At 49.7% G+C, this 19,504-nt stretch overlaps 1 protein-coding gene across 1 annotated transcript in view; it reads left to right on the plus strand.

Annotated features, from left to right (window-relative positions):
* LOC125758189 (kinesin-like protein KIF12) overlaps nt 1-19,504 on the plus strand; it is a 258,592-nt gene that overhangs the window by 193,221 nt on the left and 45,867 nt on the right. The window contains exon 4 of the mRNA XM_049415047.1: nt 6,487-6,614. Coding sequence (XP_049271004.1) covers nt 6,487-6,614 — 128 coding nt within the window. The remainder of the gene's footprint in view (nt 1-6,486; nt 6,615-19,504) is intronic.

Raw genomic sequence — 19,504 nt, forward strand, 5'->3', positions numbered from 1 at the left:
TATGCTAAGAAAAGTTACCTTCCTCGTGATGTGTCTGTATGTTACCAATATCCTGTTTTTGTCTAGAACATAGATGTCACTCACTTCTGTTTGCACCTCTGTGAGAGCAGTTATTGTCTATTATGTGACCACGAAACCTTTGGACCGATATCACATATGTTTTGCGATATTGTATAGTAAACCTACTCCCATGGTGGCTACAAACGAGGAGTGGCTACATTTAGTCAATACCCTCACTGCCACCTCTTTGTATATTAGTGTGGGAACAGGCTGTAATATAATTATGATCTATCTTCGTCTTCATCCATTGTATATCTTTCGCGTGTATGTGTCAAGCGATGTCAAAGTGTGTGCTGTCAAGACAGTGTGACTGGGATTGTGTCCACGTTGAAGTGTTCCCCTCGAACACTTTTTCAAATGGGGGCTTATGTGATGAGGTGCCCTAACGCCGCTCAGAAGACGACGAAGCGGCGCCGAAAACGTGCAAGCACGCGCACTAGAATAGGAGTGTTCACCCATCATGAAGATGCCTCCCTGCACGTGCCCGCGTGGCGCGAGAAAAAAAAAGAAGAAGAAAAGGAACAGGCCACGTCGACCGATCAGACGGAGCCAGGAGCTGGAGCAGAGAAGACGCCTTGGCCTGGTTGGACGTCAGCGTTCGGGAGGCCAACATCTGTCGGAGGGACCCGGTCGAGCGTGAACGCCCGAGGGACCTCGCAACGACACGTCTTCGGCCCCGGCGCCCAGTGGACGCAGAGGAACCTGCGACATCCCGCCTGGCCCTTCTCAAGCAAGACCCGCAACGCAGCCACGACGCCAAGTCAAGGCCTGTAGCGTGAGCGCGGCGTTTACTTGAACTTTTTTCTAAAGACGCTTCGCGCGTTCATTGTTTTGCTGTGCTTTGTATTTGTTTGTTTGTGTATTTCTATGTCAGAATATATGTTTGTGTGCCGTGCCAGTCGCGTCCTCTTCCTTGCGGCACTGACGAGCGTCTCTGACACTATGCACTAAACCTGCTCCCCGAACCCATATCATAACAACGATCATTATCACCATTCAAGGGCTTGCCCACAGCTCTACTACAACATGTGCGTCATCATCTTTATCGTCGTCGATCATCATTACCAGTGCGTTCATGGTTACGTTCAAACTGAATGCTTTCATTATCAGCAGTAGCATTGAGGAGTTTACTTGTTGATGGTGGCTCTGCTTCAACGCGCTAATTATCGGTGCTCTCCAAATTGGAACATTCCCTTCCGCTAGTCAGCTAAAAAATTATGGCATGTATGCCTTCTTCGCTTCATCCACGCCCTGAATAAAGCAAACAAATTCAAAATAACTTCTGCAAGGCTTATTTAGCTATATTACACATAATGTTTTGTGCAGATTCGTACGGCAAGGAAGCGGGTCCTACTACCATGCGGAGTTCTATCAGCTTCTCACAAAAACTCTGTATGCCTGGCGTCCACAAAGGGGGCGCTGCAGCGACAACTCAACTTAGAGAACTTTGGTCGCTAACAGTGCAACAAAAGTCGCTCAAAAACAAAATAAACCCTTCCTTTCCTCAAATAAAGCCGAATAGCTTAAAACTCTAACGAATTTAGAGCGAACTCGTCAAAAATATGTAGGCAAGCACCTCTGCAGGGGAATGGGAAGGCACAGCGCAACTGAGACAATGGACAAGAACACGCAACACAAACGAGCGCTGACTCTGGACTGACACGTCGAAGCGGCTATCAAGTTTGCACATGTCAAGGCCGGATCAGTGCGAAAAGTTTGAGACAGTTCCCATTGCTATGAACCTATGAAAAGTTCCCATTGCTATGAACCAACTAGCCCAGACCAAAGTCTTTCTACAGGGGACTTGAGAATAATGCCATTGTTCTGCGCTCACTAACCGCTGTTTGTTCACAGAAGTTTACACATATAGAAGAAATACTCAAGTCATGCCAACATTCCAAATCGATTTTAAGGCAATGCGTTGGCTAGCGTGATCCCACTTCACTGATATTAAATGCGAAGCATTTCTTAGCGAACTTCTGCGAGTTTGAGCGTATCTATCTATCTATCTATCTATCTATCTATCTATCTATCTATCTATCTATCTATCTATCTATCTATCTATCTATCTATCTATCTATCTATCTATCTGTCTGTCTGTCTGTCTGTCTGTCTGTCTGTCTGTCTGTCTGTCTGTCTGTCTGTCTATCTATCTATCTATCTATCTATCTATCTATCTATCTATCTATCTATCTATCTATCTATCTATCTATCTGTCTGTCTGTCTGTCTGTCTGTCTGTCTGTCTGTCTGTCTGTCTGTCTGTCTGTCTGTCTATCTATCTATCTATCTATCTATCTATCTATCTATCTATCTATCTATCTATCTATCTATCTATCTATCTATCTATCTATCTATCTATCTATCTATCTATCTATCTATCTATCTATCTATCTAGCCGCCTACGACTTTGTGCTCTACTGGCCGTTTCGTTAATCGGATGCATACCAAAATTGGTATGGAATAACATGACCGTATTACGAACATAAATGACAGGTCATAATATGAAAATCATGACATGCATGTCATGAACAGCATGATTTACATTCCACGGCCTTGGGGTTCTTGAGGCCATTCCGTTAATCTCATATACACCAAAACTGGTATGATGAGACATTTCAACATGACGAACATAACTGACACGTCGTAACATGAAAATCATGACACGCGTGTCATGTACGTCATGATTTACATGCCACGCTCATGACGCACTTGCGGCCGTTTCGCTAGGTTGATATACACCAAAATTGGTATTGCGCGATGTGACTATATGAAGAACATGAGTAACAGGTGATAACATGAAAACCATGACATGTACGAGGGCGGTCCGATAAGTACTTAGCCTTCAAACGAAAAACGAAAATTTTGGAATGGCGTCGATTTATTTCTCAACATAGTCCCCTTTCAACTCTATACACTTGACCCAACGATCCTCCAACTTCCTGATCCCGTCAGAAAAATACGTTTTCTCCTGGGCTGCAAATTAGGCTTCTGTGGCGGCGATAACTTCTTCATTCGACTCAAAATTTTGTCCGGCGAGTGACTTTTTCAAGTTGGGAAACAAGAAGGAATCACTCGGGGCCAAATCTGGAGAATACGCTGGATGGGGCACCACTTCGTAGCCCAGTTCGACCAACTTGGCCGTGGTGACGGCGCAGTTGTGAGCTGGCGCGTTGTCATGGTGGAAGAGCACCTTTTTGTTCACCAAATGTGGCCGTTTTTTTGCGCAATTCGGTGTCGAATCGGCCCAGTAATTCAGCGTAGTAGGGTCCTGTCACCGTTTTGCCCTTCTCAAGGTAGTCGACGAAAATCACACCTTGAGAATCTCAGAAATGGTGGCCATCACCTTTCCGGTCGATGCGACAGTCTTCGGCTTCTTCGGAGCAGGCTCTCCGGGTGCAGTCCACTGTTTCGACTGTTCTTTGGTCTCTGGTGTGTACCAGTGGATCCATGTTTCGTCGACGGTCACAAAACGACGCAGGAACTCCTTCGGATTACGCTTAAACAGCTTCAAACACTGCTCTGAAGTGGTCTCACGGACGCGCTTGTTGTCCGGAGAGAGCAAACGCGGCACCCATCGCGGAGACAGCTTTCTCATGCCCAAAATTTCATGCAGGATATGACCCACGAGGTATTTTGAGATGCCTACTGTCTCAGCTATCTCGCGCACCTTCATTCGGCGGTCTGCCAATACGAGGTCGTGGATTTTTGCCACGTTATCGGCCTTGGTAGCCGTTTGTGGGGCGCCTGGGCGAGGCTCATCAAAAACAGACGTGCGAGCACGTTTAAACTCGTTGAACCAATTTTTCACGGTTGCCATCGAAGGAGAAGACTCACCATAGACGGTCTCCAGTCGCTCTTTCATTTCGTTGCGCGATTTCCCTTCTAAAAACAAGAATGGAATCACCGACCAATATTGCTGTTTTTCCATTTTTAACGGACACACGAACATCACCTGCTTCCTCAAGCGGCCAAAACAAAACCGCGAGCCCGATTCGACTGGACCTTCGCATGTGTCCCTCCAAGAGAGCGTACTTAACGTCACTATATGTCTCATGCGATAGAGTCGCGCTCTCGCGGTGAGGCTAAGTACTTATCGGACCGCCCTCGTATGTCATGATTTACATGCCACGCTCATGGTGCATTCGCGGCCGTTTCGCTGGCTTGATATACACCAAAATTGGTATTGCGCGACGCGACTGTATGACGAACGTAAATTAGAGGTGGTAACATGACAATCATGACACGCGTGTCATGCACGGCATCATTTGCATGCAACGCTCACGACGCACTCGCGGCCGTTTCGCTCGGTTGATATACACCAAAATTGGTATTGCGCGATGTGACTGTATGAAGAACATGAATAACAGGTGGTAACATGAAAACCTTGACATGCATGTCATGTTGTCATGATTTACATGCCACGCTCATGGTGAATTCGCGGCCGTTTCGCTGGCTTGATATACACCAAAATTGGTATTGCACGATGCGACTGTATGACGAACGTAAATTAGAGGTGGTAACATGAAAATCATGACATACGTGTCATGTACGACATGATTTACATGGAACGCTCATGGTGCGCTCGCGGCCGTTTCGCTAGATTGATATGCACTAAAATTGGTATTGCGCGATGTGACTGTATCAAGAACATGAATAACAGGTGGTAGCATGAAAACCATGACATGCATGTCATGATTTACACGTCATGCTCATGGTGCATTCGCGGCCGTTTGGCTGGCTTGATATACACCAGAATTGGTATTGCACGACGCGACTGTATGACAAACGTAAATTAGAGATGGTAACATGAAAATCATGACACGCGTGTCATGCACGACATAATTTACGTGCCACGCTCGTGACGAACTCGCGGCCGTTTCGCTAGGTTGATCTACACCAAAATTGGTATTGCGCGATGTGACTGTATGAAGAACATGAATAACAGGTGGTATTATGAAAATCATGACATGCATGTCATGTATGTCATGATTTACATGCCATGCTCATGGACCATTCGCGGCCGTTTCGCGGGCTTGATATACACCAAAATTGGTATTGCACGACGCGACTGTATGACACACGTAAATTAGAGGTGGTAACACAAGAATCATGACATGCCTGTCATGTACGACATGATTTACATGGCACGCTGATGGTGCGCTCGCACCCGTTTCGCTAGATTGATATGCACCAAAATTGGTATTGCGCGATGTGACTGTATAAAGCACATGAATAACAGGTGGTAGCATGAAAACCATGACATGCATGTCATGATTTACATGCCACGCTCATGGTGCATTCGCGGACGTTTCACTAGCTTGATATACGCCAAAACTGGTATTGCGCGACGCGCCTGTATGACGAACGTAAATAAGAGGTGGTAACATGAAAATCGTGACAGGCAAGTCATGTGCGACATGATTTACATGCCACGCTCATGATGCGCTCGCGGCCGTTTCGCTCGATTGATATACACCAAAATTGGTATTGCGCAACGTGACTATATGACAAACATATATGACAGGTGGTAACTTGAAAATTATGATATGCATATCATTTACGGCATGATTTACATGCCACACTCATTGTCCGATCGCGGCCGTTTCGCTAGCTTGATATACACCAAAATTGGCATTGCGTGACGCGAATGTATGACGAACATAAATGACAGGTGGTAACATGAAAACCATGACATGCATGTCATGTATGGCATAATTTACACGCCACGCTCATGGAGGACTCGCGGCCATTTCGCTCGTTTGATATACACCAAAATTGGTATTGTGCGATGTGACTCTATGACGAACATAAATGACAGGTCCTAACATGCGAATTATGTTATGCATGTCATGTACGGTATGATTTACATGACACTGTTATGGTGCGCTTCCGGCCATTTAGATCACTGAATATATACCGAAATTGGTATGGCATGACAGGAGTATGTGATGAACATAAATGACCAGTCATGCAGTGTATATACCAGAATATACGTTTCATTGGCACGGTATATACCACATTGCGCATGCGCGCGTGCATGGCAAACATGCGATATATGGTGAACTAGATGCCATGGCACGAATGATTTCATTTGGCTCAAAAATAAACAAAGCGATGTATGCAGCTCTTTGCTGGCTGCTTCGCATTACATCGATTCCCACAGTGCGTGGGATCTGCCGGATTTTTTTTGTCCACATATGTGGACGCTGGGATACAAAGGGTGATGTATTCGTCTCGTACTGGGTCAAATAAATTTATTTGCCGCGATTAACCACTCAGTAGTCACTGTTTCAGAGCAAAAGACGGAGCTTCACAAATTTTGTTTCAACACTCATTTTAAGACATGCACTGTTTAGGATAAACTTCTTGTGATTCGACCAGAAATTAAGGTCACAACCCAACCATTTGTCGTTGGCGCGAACAGGTGGAGGAGCCAGTAAGTGGCCAAACCAAGCTGTTCACATTCACCGTGGTTTTCGAACCGGAGGCCACCCAGGAGGACGTGTTCGAGCACTGCGGCATCAAGCGGCTAATTGACATGGCGCTCGACGGGTGAGCATGTTATTCAGCAGTGCCGTTGTTGTCACATTTGAAATGAAGAAACATTTCGGTGACAGGCCATGATGCGTAATGTGCGAAAGAACTTTGCACCGCATTAGGCGTTTAAGAAAAAAACGCCATGGTAAGTATTGACTGTTATTCTTAGATAAAAATGTATGGAAAAGTTGTGTTTTGACTGGTACAGCGCATCACGGAAAATGAAACGACCGAGCCGGCCAGACGAAAGGACCGAGCGCTCTGCCATTTCGTCTGTACGAGGTGAGAGCACAAAAAGGCACGGACAAAAGAAGAGACGTACGCACACTGGCGCCAGTGTGTGTACGTGTCTTCTATTGTCCATGTTTTTTGTGCGCTCACCTCGTACAAGTATGACCAACCAACACGCCCGAATCGCGACCCTTTCGTCTGGCCGGCTCGGCATCTTCTTCAAGAACCAGTTTAAGTGCGACAAACCATAGCCCAATATTCAACTTGTTGAGGTGTTCTATAATAGAAAGTTCAGTTAGCTGATCGGGATTCATCATAAAAAAAGATGGCTCATCCCTCCGTCATAGGAATCGATATAAAACGAAAGTATATAGTTGACTATTTATAGTTTGTTGGTATATAAGAGCTCGTACAATGTTTACTGCTGTTTGGCAGATACAGCACCGCTTCATATGGACGCACCCACGTTGACGCCTATATAGTGGTACATTTCTGTACCGGTGACTAACGCCCATGACAACTATTGAACCCTTGCGGTAGCTGAAGTCCCTAACATGCACGCGGACACCGCATACGGTGAATCCCGCGCAAAGATGGCAACAAGCGCATAATAAACACTGTTACTCGATATGCACTCCTCCAAAGCTTCGTGAAACGCGAACAGAAACGCTACGCGCGTCGTGTCTCCCCTCTAGCCTGGCCTTTAATTCTCACATGGCGAGCAGGAAACGCGGTGCGACATCCAGGCAAGCATCGGAGAGCTATTTTTCGATATGGATGGATGCTGTGAGCGAGGTTTGGCCTAAAGCCGCCTACTGGCGGTGCTAAAGCGTTGACGAAATTACACTTCTATTGGAAACGCGCCGAATAGTACGGTCGTATAAACGGCGCGTTTTATTGCGATAGCAATTATATGGACAGTCTCGGCTGAATTTTGCCGCCGCCATCGCCATCGCCGCCGTCATGCACCGTATATGTATAAGTATGTATATATAAATAAAAACCCCAAAGAAAAGTGATTCAAGAAAAATGCTTCCGAAGCGTGGAATCGAACCAGGGGCCTCTTGCTCCGCAGCGTGTGGCGCTCACCACTACGCCACGAAACGCAGATCCCCCACGTAGCTAACGGCGAGCGTTATATACACACCCTTTCTCGCTGGACGGACTCAGAAACGGCAGGCGCTTATAAGTGTTTCTTCATTACCAGCGAGATGGCGCTAGGAGCGCGACGGGCGCATTTAAAAGTCGTCGGCGAGCTCGCTCGCTTCTTCTTATATTTGCGCAGGGAGCACCTTGCCCTTCCGCTGTCTGCTCGCGCGGTTTTCTCGTGATGAGGGGAAGAGGGATGTTTCACGCTTTCACCGTGATGTCCGCGCTCATGTTACGGAGCGTACGAAAGTCACTCGAGCTCAAGAGACGCCGCTAAACGAACAAACAGAAGATGAGCGCGAACTATCAAGTTTCACAGCTCGACACTTGAAGCACGCTAGTTTGCTTCGCTGCTTCGGCCGCCTTTGCAACAGGAGCGCTGTTCAAACTGAGAGTATCCATTGGCGAGCCTCACCTCGTATAGCATTGGTTTCTTGCTATCGCATTCTTTGCTTCGCCCTTGCGGCGAAACTGTGACTTTTTTTTTTCGAGCGTGGTGGCACAGATGTCACCTCCCCATTATAAATGGGACGCTCACAACTTCCATCTATTAAAGAGCTGTGTGAAAGGAAAGTGTGAAAGATAAAAGGCGCGTTCATGTAGCCTCCGCAATGTGTTTGGCGGTAGCTCAGCGGGCTAAACGCCCGCAAGCCATCGTCGCGTACCGAGACGTCATGGGTTCGACTCATGTGAACGAAACTTTTAAATGCGAGGCATTTCTTAGCGAACCTCTGGCACTTTGAGCGTTTCTATCTATCCATCTACCTATCTAGCCGTCTACGTCTGGGTGCTCTAATGATCGCCTCCTTCTATCACGTTGCACGTTAGTGATATACTTTGATAACGAACGCTTTACGCCAGCAGATAAGTACAATATGAAAAATCATTGCAGTTTCCCGTCCTCAATGAACTGTGAGCGTTGACTCTTTGGTAGGGGTGTGCGAACAGTGAAATTTAATCTCGAATCGAATAGTGCCGAGTAGGGGCCAAGAATATCGAATATCAAATCGAATATCGAATAGTATACTTACACGAACTGTGTACCGCCAGTTACGGCAAGACAAAGAAAACGTCACGGACCCTACAGCGTGCTGACAGCTTCATTACGCACTTGTTCGGCAGAGGTTTTTGTTTCAGCTTTCTTGGGCGCGCATGCATGTTGATAGAAGAGCCGCCATTCCAGTCAGCAGCGGCATTCCTCACCTCCTAAGAGAGGGGAGTACGGTAGCTAGTTTTCCTTCCCCATGGTCGAGCAATAAGGCTCATCTGACAACGGTAATGTTGTGCTTCATCGCCATGGGTGCTCCGGGCTGAAAAGTCTTCGGGTGCTCGCTCACAGCAGTGTTTTAACTGCGCGCCGGAACGATGGGAGTCTCTGAACTAGTGGTGCGGTGCGGCAGTGGCGAATGCCCAGCAAAAACAAATTTTTACATGCAAAGCCAATCACCGAGGGTTTAGCAGGCCAAGGTCAGGTCGTCTTACGGCGCTTGCGGCATATGCGACCGAACTACGCAGGAAGTCCGTGCCTTCGTTTGGGGAGCGAAGTGCGAAGTTATGAAGGGCTTGGCAGTTTTCTCATGTGTGTGTCTACGTGCGGATATGACAAAATCTCCTTTAAGATCAACATGCGCTCGCTTTTGTACTAGGATATCAGTGAAAGTTTAACGAATGGCGACGTTAGCGTTAGTTTTAGCCAACCTACCCTAACCAAGTTGCACTACTGGCCTTTGTCGCGTTTTAGATATTCGTCCTTTCAAATTATTCGAAACTTCGAATACTAGCTATTCGAAAGTCGGATCGAATTATTCGATTAGGAACTATTCGATTCGAATTGGAAACTCCAATATTCGCACACCCATACTCTTTAGTTATCGTCTTCACACGATGACTCATAAAGAATATCTCTACCAGCGTTGTTGCTGCTCTACACCTGTCGCGTGATGCGGTATTACGAAAACGGTTATACGCTTACGGACAAGCTAAGACTGCATAGCGGCATTTACGTCATAGTGCAGAGGCTTCCTCATGACGTTCTTAGAAGTAGGTTGCAACCCGCTTGCTGGTCGCGAAGTATAGCAGTGACACCCATCAATTACAGAAGCGTCAAGCGAAAACCACTGACAGCGCAGCGTACAAAGAGCTGCTATCGTAAGCAACCAAAGAAATCCCAATACGTTGTTTCTGAATGTGCGTTGAGCAAGGGAGACAGAATTTCCGGGGTATAATCATATATTTCATTAAAATTAAACAAACTTGGCCGCAGTTAAGGAATTTTGAAGTAAACACTTTTGCACATTGATGTTTGCTGCTTCATTATATGGATCTATAATAGCAAATTTGCCAATGTATCGAACTATCTTAAGATACAATTGGGAAGTATCGTATCGGATACAAATATTCCGGAAGTACCTTGTATCAGTATCTCAAATACTTCTTGCACGAGTATCTTGTATCGTCTCGCGATACAATTTTAAAGTATCTTTGCCCAGCCCTCAACACCACCTTGACAAGAGAAGCTCTGCGCACTCCCTCCGCGACGTCACAGACCTTGCCCGATGGAGAGGGACGCTATCGCCCGTGGCGCAATTTGCGCGTTCATGCAGTGGCAGAAGTGGACGCACTCGGACAGTCGGCGCTGCACACACGACAGGGACGCGATCAGCCCGCCCGCAGCCACGGGCTCATAGCGTTAGAGTGTTACAGCGTTCCGGCAAGGTAAATCTAACTGGTATACTGGCGGAGAACTTTTCTTGACAATGAAGGGAAAGCTACGGGGGCGGAGCGCCTGCACATGTACTGCTACGCGAAGTAGTCCGGTTTGGCGCGCGTCTCGTAACGCCGTGGAAAGTGATGACTAGCGTTGCATTTCGACGCAAACGCTGCTTAGCGTCTAAGGTACGGGTAAAAGGCGCGACTTTTTCACGCACTCAAAAACGCAAAGTGACAACGTATAAAGTAAAAGAAATACATATATCTCGCTTGTGAGTGCTGCGTTCCGTCTCAAAAAGCTACATGTAGAAAATGAAGGAGTATTTTTTATATCTGACGCAGAAAATATGGACGCAATTGTGGGCCTACATTCATTAGCGGTAGGAGACGTGCATTGTGGCTCTGTAGCCTTCGCTTCATTGCCAAGAAAAGTTGTCCGCGAGTATAGCAAAGCTTCCATAGACGCCCATACGTTCAGAAAATGGCTGCTCATCGGCAGCTCATGGGGCCATCTGTGTGAAGAGCACGGAGGAAGAAAAGAGCGGAGAAGAGGGCATGCCCAGCCGGCGCGCTGGCAGAAAAGTGTGGAGGAAATGACGTCATGGCGGCCATATCGACAGGGCACAATGGCGGCGTTGCTATGGTTACGTGGCGCGCCGTGTTGTGCAGTGTAGCTGGCGTAGCGGCGGCGGCTTTAGCGCTTCCGTAGGTGGTGGTGGTAAAAACATTTATTAGAAAAAAGAAAACAAGGGAGGTATGCAGGCACTACCCCTTAAGGGGACGGAACCTACAAACAGTAGGGCGTCGGCTGCTGCCTGGGCTCGTCGGACCAAGGCCTTTTGGGCCTGAAGGTCAGAACAGCCAAGCAGGGTCGCCTCCCACTCCTCCCGGGTTGGGTTGGGGATAGGGGGTATAGCAGGATTGGAGGGGCAGGCCCACACCATGTGGTAGATGTCCGAAGACTTCTCCCCACAGTGCGAGCAACTGCCGGAAAAGGCGGGGTCGAAGTGTTTTAGTGCTGCCGGGCACAGCATAGTGTTTGTGTACAGACGGAGTAAAAGCCGCTCCTCCGCTTTACTTAAGCCTTTACACGGGCGTGGATAAAGGCTGTGGTCAGATTGGTAATGCTGCACAATTTCGCGGAAAGAATAGACAGGATTAAATTCGAGGTCTTCCTGATCGCGGGAGGCGAGTGGGAATGCCCGGTAAGAGAGCGCGCGGGCGGCGGCGTCGGCTGCCTCATTCCCTTCTAATCCCATGTGAGCAGGAGCCCAGACTATACGGCGGGGTGCGGGGATTCCCTGATAGTCACGTTTCAATAGTCGATAGGCTAAGTCCGCGACACAGCCGTTTTCGATGTACCGACAGGCCCCTCGCGAGTCGGAGATGATGGTTTGCGATGCGGGGTGACAAGCTGCCAATGCAATGGCGACTTCCTCCGCGTGTATTATGTCCCGGGCTCGGAAAGTGAGCCCGTTAACTGTTCGGTTCTCGTGGACGACAGCGGCCGTATACCATCCCCCATGGTGCGGGCCGGAGGCGCCCACGTAGAACACGCCGGGTTTTGATCCATAATGGCGGGCCAGGGCTTCCGCCCGCGCCAGGCGCCTGCCATTGTGGTCTTCTTTTGTCATGTTGCTTGGAAGAGGGCGCACGTGGAGGGCGCATCTCCACTCGAATGGGAGTTGAACGCGATCTTCCGTGATGTTGGTGTGTTGGATATGTAAGCGGGCTAATAGGCGGCGACCCGCTACCGTCTTTGAGAGTCGAGTGTACTGATTTGTGAGCTGGGCCTCTCGAAGCTCCCGAAACGTGTTCGCCATGCCCAGGCCTAGAAGGCGCTGGTTCGAGGTATTCACGGGGAGGTCGAGGGCCCGCTTAACTATTTTGCGAAGGATGACTTCAAGTGCATCCTCGTCTTGCTTCCGCAGGTGGAGTTATGGGGTAGAATATAAAATTCTACTGGTTACAAATGCATGTGCCAGCCGCAAGGCATCTCTGCACCGTAGCCCCCCGCGTTTGTTAGAGACCCGGCGGACCATGCGGCCCACCTGGTCTCCCACCTTACGGAGTTTGGCCAATGTGCTGTCTGACCGTCTGTTTTGATTAATAAAGAGCCCCAGTACCCGGACTTCTTTTTGTTCAGGGATTGGACCTGTCTCCAGCGAAAGTTCAATTTTGGCCGTGCACTTTGGCGAGGGGCGTATGTGCACGAATTCTGATTTCGAGGGTGAACATTGAAGGCCGCACTGGCGGGCATAGCGGTCGCCTATGCTCGCGGCTTGTTGCAGGTTCGCCTCAATGTCTCCGAGTGAGCCCTGAGTGGCCCAGATGGTGATGTCATCAGCATACAACGCATGTTGTATACCAGGAACATCAGCCAGCTGAGCCGGCAGGTGCATCATGGCCAGATTGAATAATAGAGGAGACAGCACTGCGCCTTGTGGTGTACCTCTAGTTTCTAAGGGGAAAGGGCCATATTCCTTGTCTTGTATGCGGATGTAAGATTGTCTATCGGTTAAGAATTGCCGAATGTATTCGAACGCTATCAAGCCACAGCCGGTTTCTGAAAGGTGTGTTAAAATTGACTCATGGGTTACATTGTCAAATGCTCCCTTCAAGTCCAAGGCGAGTACGACCTTGCCGTTGCGAGGGCATTCGACGGGGTCTAGAATGTCCCGATTAAGTTGAAGCAGAATGTCCTGCGCGGATCTGTACGGGCGAAACCCGTGCATTGATTCTGCGAAAATACATTGGTTCTCCATGAAATCAGACAACCGATCCCGCACCATCGTCTCCATCAGTTTGCCCGCACATGATGTGAGCGAAATGGGGCGAAGGTTATCCGTGTTCACGGCCTTGCCAGGTTTTGGGATAAATGTGACCACAGGGCGGTCTTCCATTCTATGGGGAGTGGCACTTCCCCTGACCAAATTGAGTTGATGTAAGCTAATAGTGATTCATATGCCGGATCGGGAAGGTTAGCTAACATTTTCACAGTAATTTTGTCCCGACCCGGAGCGGTGCCACGTTTCATTTTAGACAGGGCCTTCCGCAGTTCGAAAAGCTGAAAAGGTCGATCCAGCGCAACGTTCTCCGAACCTGCATAGGAGTACGCCGATCCGCGGGGGTCCTGTGTGGAGCACAGGTATTGGTCCCTTAATTTGTGCGCCAGCTGAGTTGTATTGCCCTGAAAGCTATGGATTGCCCTTTGTAGGTGCTTCTGATTTTCGGTGCGGGTTTGCGTTGGGTCTATGAGCGCACGAAATAGCCTCCAAGTATTCTTGACGGACATTTGGCGCGCTGCCATGTTGCATCTATTCACCCAGTTGGCGTCCGCGAGTTGGGCCGCATACTCGGCCGCCTTCTGGGTGAGCTCGGTGATTCGAGCTTTTAGTTTTCGGTTATGCTTTTGTCGGCGCCATCGGCGAACAAGGCAATGCCGCGCTTCCCAGAGGTGGAGGAGGTGGTTGTCCACGTCCGAGACCGCCTCTGAAAGCTGAATTTTGGTTTCAGTGGAGCGAAGGTTACTAATTCTTGGGACCACGTGTCGTAGCCTTGCTCGAGTATTGATGCTGCGGTGTTATAATTTAGCCTAAATTTGGACCAGTCTGGGAGCCGGGCGTGTGATATGGGTTGTGCTAATGGTTTGGTCCGGATTGTTGTATTCAAGATGCAGTAGTCACTACCGAGGGTTTCCTCGGTGTTGATCCACTCTGCATACTGAATGTTGCGGGTAAATGTCAAATCTGGACACGTATCTCGTGTGACAGAATTGCCTATCCGAGTTGGGTGGACTGGGTCGGTGTGAAGAGTGAGGCCCAGCGTTGACGCAAGTTCCGCCAGTTTGCGCCCGCGCTTCTCTTCACGCCCGCGCTTCTCTTCTCTTCAACGCCCCCCAAACCCGACTGGGGGCGTTGAAGTCACCCACAATCAGCAGGGGGTCCCTACCCGCAACTCTTAGTGCGCGGCTAAAGAGGTCCGAGAATGTAACATTCGGCAGTTTTGGAGTGCAGTATACGTTAAGGATATGTAACGATGGATCTGATTTGCAGATGGGAAGGAGAGTCACCACTACATATGAATATGCAAGTTGGAGGTCAAGGTCAACCATGGTGGCAGTATAGTTCTTATGGACGCAAAGACAAGACGAGGGGTCCTGTTGGAACGTCGTATAATTTGGTAAGGTGGCGCCCTTTCCTGGCTCCTGAAGGGCCACCACGGCGGGCATTCGCTCAAATGTTGAAATGTACAGTCGGAGGTCGGCCCGCTTTGTACGGGACCGGAGTCCCCGACAGTTCCATTGTGTTACTAGGGTGGGGGAAGCCAATTTGGACTTGGGGGATTGCCTACATGGAGGGTGTCCCGCCATTCTCAGTTTTGGGAATTGGAATTGAGAGGGCTGTAGCTCCGGAGCCAGCTCCCTGGGCTTGTACCTCCGTCCCAGAGAGGGAGCCACTGTCCTCATCGTCGTTGAGGCTGATCGAGCGACGGGAGAATTTGCTTGGGCGGCCAGATACATCCTTGAGGCTACCCTTGCGCGCAGCGCGGGCAAGCATGTTGGGAAGGGTCTCCGCTACTTGAGCGTTAACCTGAGCATTAACCTGATTAGTAATTTGAGCCATGATTTGCGCAGCCAATGTGTTCATCATGGTGGTAAATTTGGTTTCGAGGCGGGTCTCAAGGGCGGCAATGGAAGATTCCAGAGTAGTCGGTGGCACCGCCGCGCTCTCCATGGCTTCCGCATGCGGGGCAGGCTGGGTAGGGCGAGTAGATTGCGTTTCAAGAGCTTCAATTTTGGCTAGGAGCATCTCGTTTTGTGCCCGGAGAGATGCCACTAGGTTGTGGAGCTCAGCGTCAGCCGTTGAGCGGGAAGGGCAGGGGGGAGAAGAGGGGAGGAGGAGGCAACCCTACTCGTGCCGCTCACCTTTTTGCCATTTTTGACGATAGTTGCCCAGGCGTCACCCGCACCTTGCTTCTTGGGTTGTTGCTGCTGGGAGCGGCTCTGATTCCCATGGCCGCCGTGTGGGGGCGGTGGTGCTGCTCCTCCCTTCTCGGTGCGCTCACTGGGTGGCACCGACGTCGAGTTGACATCACTGTGTCGTGGTGAGTCCTCGCCACTGCCAGAGCTGTGTGCCGGCGGACGTGTCGCTGACTTCCACGCCGGGTTGTTTTTGCCGCCCTTTGGGCTGGCCGACTTGGCGGCCGTGCGGTATTTCGCCGCACAATCCTTTGAGTTCGTGGCGTGGCCACCACCACAAACTGCACATTTCGCGTTACATTCGTGAAGGGCTCGCACCCCCTCGACAAATGGCGCGTGTTGTCCACACAGGCCACAACGATCTTGGTTCGGATTGGGGCACGTGTCCGTCCTGTGTCCCACGGTGCCACACACGCCGCAGGCCGGAATGGTACGGAGGTAGGGCCGGACAGTGATGATCTCGGAATTGTAGTGGACAGTCCGTGGCTTGACCTTCCCGGCGAAGGTGAGTCGGGCCTTGTTGGACGTCCCAAACTTGCGAATATCGAGGATAGCGCCCTGCCTCCATTGAATGCTATCCTTCAGGGTTTCATCGGTCTCATGATTAGCTATGGAGACGACGCCATAGCTGACATCATCGTCAAATTGCTTGAGATGGCCGCGGAAGGACACATCCCCTTGCGCCGAGTTGATGACGAAGTCCCCAAGAAGGCGGTCAGCCACGTAGGCGTTCTTGGTACTTGCGACAATAAGGTTCTGCTCACGGGAGATCACAAAGCTAAGGTCTGCAGCCAACTGCGCACCAAGGTAAGTGCGCAAGGACAGGCCGAGCTCACCAGGTTGGAACGCGGCTCCGAGTGCCAGGGCGGTCCGGGGCTTTAGGACAACTACAATGTCGTCCGGGTGAAATTTCTGAAGAGGTTTCGGCCTCCATGCTGGTTTGGCTTGCCCCTTTTCCTTGCGCGAGGTAGGAGCTTGTGGCTTGGATAGCTGCTTGCCGGGAGCGGCTTGGGCGGTGGCCGCCGTCAGCTTGGCCTTTCGTCGCTGGGAGCGTCTCTCCACAAGACGGAACAGATTTTCATTGCGGATGGGCTCCGCTGGTGTCAAATCTTGGTTCCCGGCAGGCGAAACGGTCGACCATGCCATTTCCTCGGGGTCGTAGCCGCGTTGAGCTGAAGAAGCGTCCATTTTGGCAGGAGCGTTGACTTCCCCGCTGCCGGACGCTAGCTGAGCCGCTGGACTCGGCGTTGGCGCCGCGAGGCGAGACGGAAAAGTCGCTCTAATTTGTTGATAAATCGGCCCACCTTGACAAATTAGATGTCTCCGTGATCCGGGTGACTTGCTGGGTCCAGAGGACACAAAATTTCTGGGGTCCGGTAGAAAGGTCCGTGGCTCCAGTCGAAAATCGACAGAGCCGATGTGCCTCGCATCCGTTCGCTACGCGCGCTCGTAGCGTCCCCTCCTCCGTAGGTCTTGTACCGAACCGTGGCGGATATCCATTTTTTGTGCCGCGTTGTTCGCTACGCGGTGTTCAACCAGTGGTTATTGTATCTAGCAACGTTTACAGAACCTTTTGGTAGCCACGGGGCCTCAACAGTGCGTGGAACGAGCGCATATCCACGTACCGCGCAGCGGATAAAGCAGATGAAGTACGTATTTGAAGCTTTGAAGTGCTTAGAGAAATCGTGCTTAGCCACCATGACAGCACGGGGCCACGACGAACGCCTGCAGGTCAGTGACGGCTGTGCAGTGTTCCTGCTTGTGACAGCGGACGAAACATTCGTGCCCCGCAAGACTGAATGAGGACATCAAATATGTAGATTGGTGCTCTTTTAGGTTTACAGCAGGAACTTGCTTGTGCGCATTAAAACGCGTTTTCTGATTTGCTTGCGATGCTCGCTTCTATCCGCCTCGTGCATCGCTATGGTGGCGCCACCGCTCGGCTAAGGCGGTTGTACCCTCTCCCAAGCCCCCATAGGATCCCATGCATTTTGAATGAAGTTTGCGATTTCGTTGCGCAAAAACAAACTAGCGCCATCTCTTGACAATACGCCACACCGACGACGCCACACTTCCTCTTGCTTCCACCGATACGCGATGCTCCTAGGTGACCCCTCTCTCCACTTTCTTTTATTTCTTTCGGTGGCCGTGAGAGCGCGCGCTGTGCATTATGCAGAAATAGTTAATTAAGTGGCTGACTGGGCTAGTTGGTTGTGCATACTTAAGGTTAACAGCGCGAAAATAAGACACGGCGGACAGGAAAAAGACGAGACAAGCGCTGACTTCCAACTGAATTTTTATTGACACGAATGCTCTTATATACCCGGGTTAACAGAAAACAATCGGTAACAGAAGGTGAAAACATAAGCAAAGATATGAAATAACTATACATCAACTATCACTGAGCCTGCTACGTCAACTCGCGCATCCCAAAAAATGGAGCTCCCTGTCTGACAATGCAATTGATGGCTTGCTTACGCACGTGCCCCTTTCACGCGCCATCTGAGCTGCCTCAGAGATTATACGCTCATGCTCTTCTTTAATCTTATCCACGACTGTGGTCCTTTCAAACTGCGGAGTGCACCCACACGTGCTCACGTGAAGCGCCAGGAAGCCATCTTTGCCATTACGAACGTTATTGGCGTGTTCCCGTAAGCGCTCGTTCAGACATCTGCCTGTCTGGCCCACGTAGCACGCGCCGCAGGACAATGGGATCCTGTACACCACACCCTGCGCGCAGTCCACAAACTGCGTCCTGTGCTTGACCACGCACTGTTTGCCGCGCCTCTTCACGGGGCAGGTCCTATTAGCCAACTGGGCCAATTTGTCTGGAGCACTGAAAACAACTTTCACGTTGAGGCGTTGTCCTATTTTCTTTAGGCGATGTGAAACCGTGTGCATATACGGAATGACCGCCAACTTTTCCCGCTTCTCCGCTGTGTTGCGCTCTTCGTTACGGTCACTGCCCTTACGTTTTCTCTTTCTGTGCATTGCCTCTGCCACAGAAATAAGCAACTGGCGCGGGTACCCTTCTCTTTCTAGGCGCTTTGACTGTGCCAGGAAACTGGTTTCCAAAACGTGATGGCAGGACCTCTCTAATGCGTTCTGAAAACATGACTGTACGATGGCTCTCTTTACTAGTTTGCTATGTGCCGACGAGAACGGCAAAATAGGCTTCTGCGAACGGGGCTCGTAACACCAGCACGTGTGGTGCTCCGAGAGTGAAATATTTAAGTCAAGAAAGCGGATACTCTCCCTCTCCGACGTCTCGTGTGTCACCACGAGCGGACATAGGCAATCGCGAAACGTTTGTAACACCTGCGTGACCTTAGCATGAAAAACATCCAAATCGCAGTTCAAGATTATCAGATAATCGTCCACATACCGAAAAGTTTTTACGACTGATAATTCACCAAGCCTTTCATTCAATGTTCTGTCAAATTTGGCCAACAGCAAGTCACTCAGAAAAGGGGCTATGGATGACCCGATTGAGACACCCTCTTTTTGAATGTACGTCTTATCACTCCATTCAACGAACGTTGACGTAATGTACAGAGATAAGAGGTCTAAGAAACCTTTGGACGACATACACGCGGTGTTCTGAAACGCCAGCACTCCTAGACCGTCAATGCATTCTTCTATGCATTTTATCAAACCTTTGTGGGGAAGGGAGTAATAGAGGTCTTTTATATCAATCGAGAAAGCCCTGAACGTGGTGCCTGATTGCTGCTTCAGAAAGTCAACGACTTCATCTGAGTTCTTTATTCTAAAAGGGTCGTCTACGGGGAACAGCTTCAGCTTATCCTGTAGAAACCGCCCTAGTTCATTCTGCCAG

Source organism: Rhipicephalus sanguineus, chromosome 4 (genome assembly GCF_013339695.2).
Source record: "Rhipicephalus sanguineus isolate Rsan-2018 chromosome 4, BIME_Rsan_1.4, whole genome shotgun sequence".
Taxonomy (NCBI): Eukaryota; Metazoa; Arthropoda; class Arachnida; order Ixodida; family Ixodidae; genus Rhipicephalus; species Rhipicephalus sanguineus.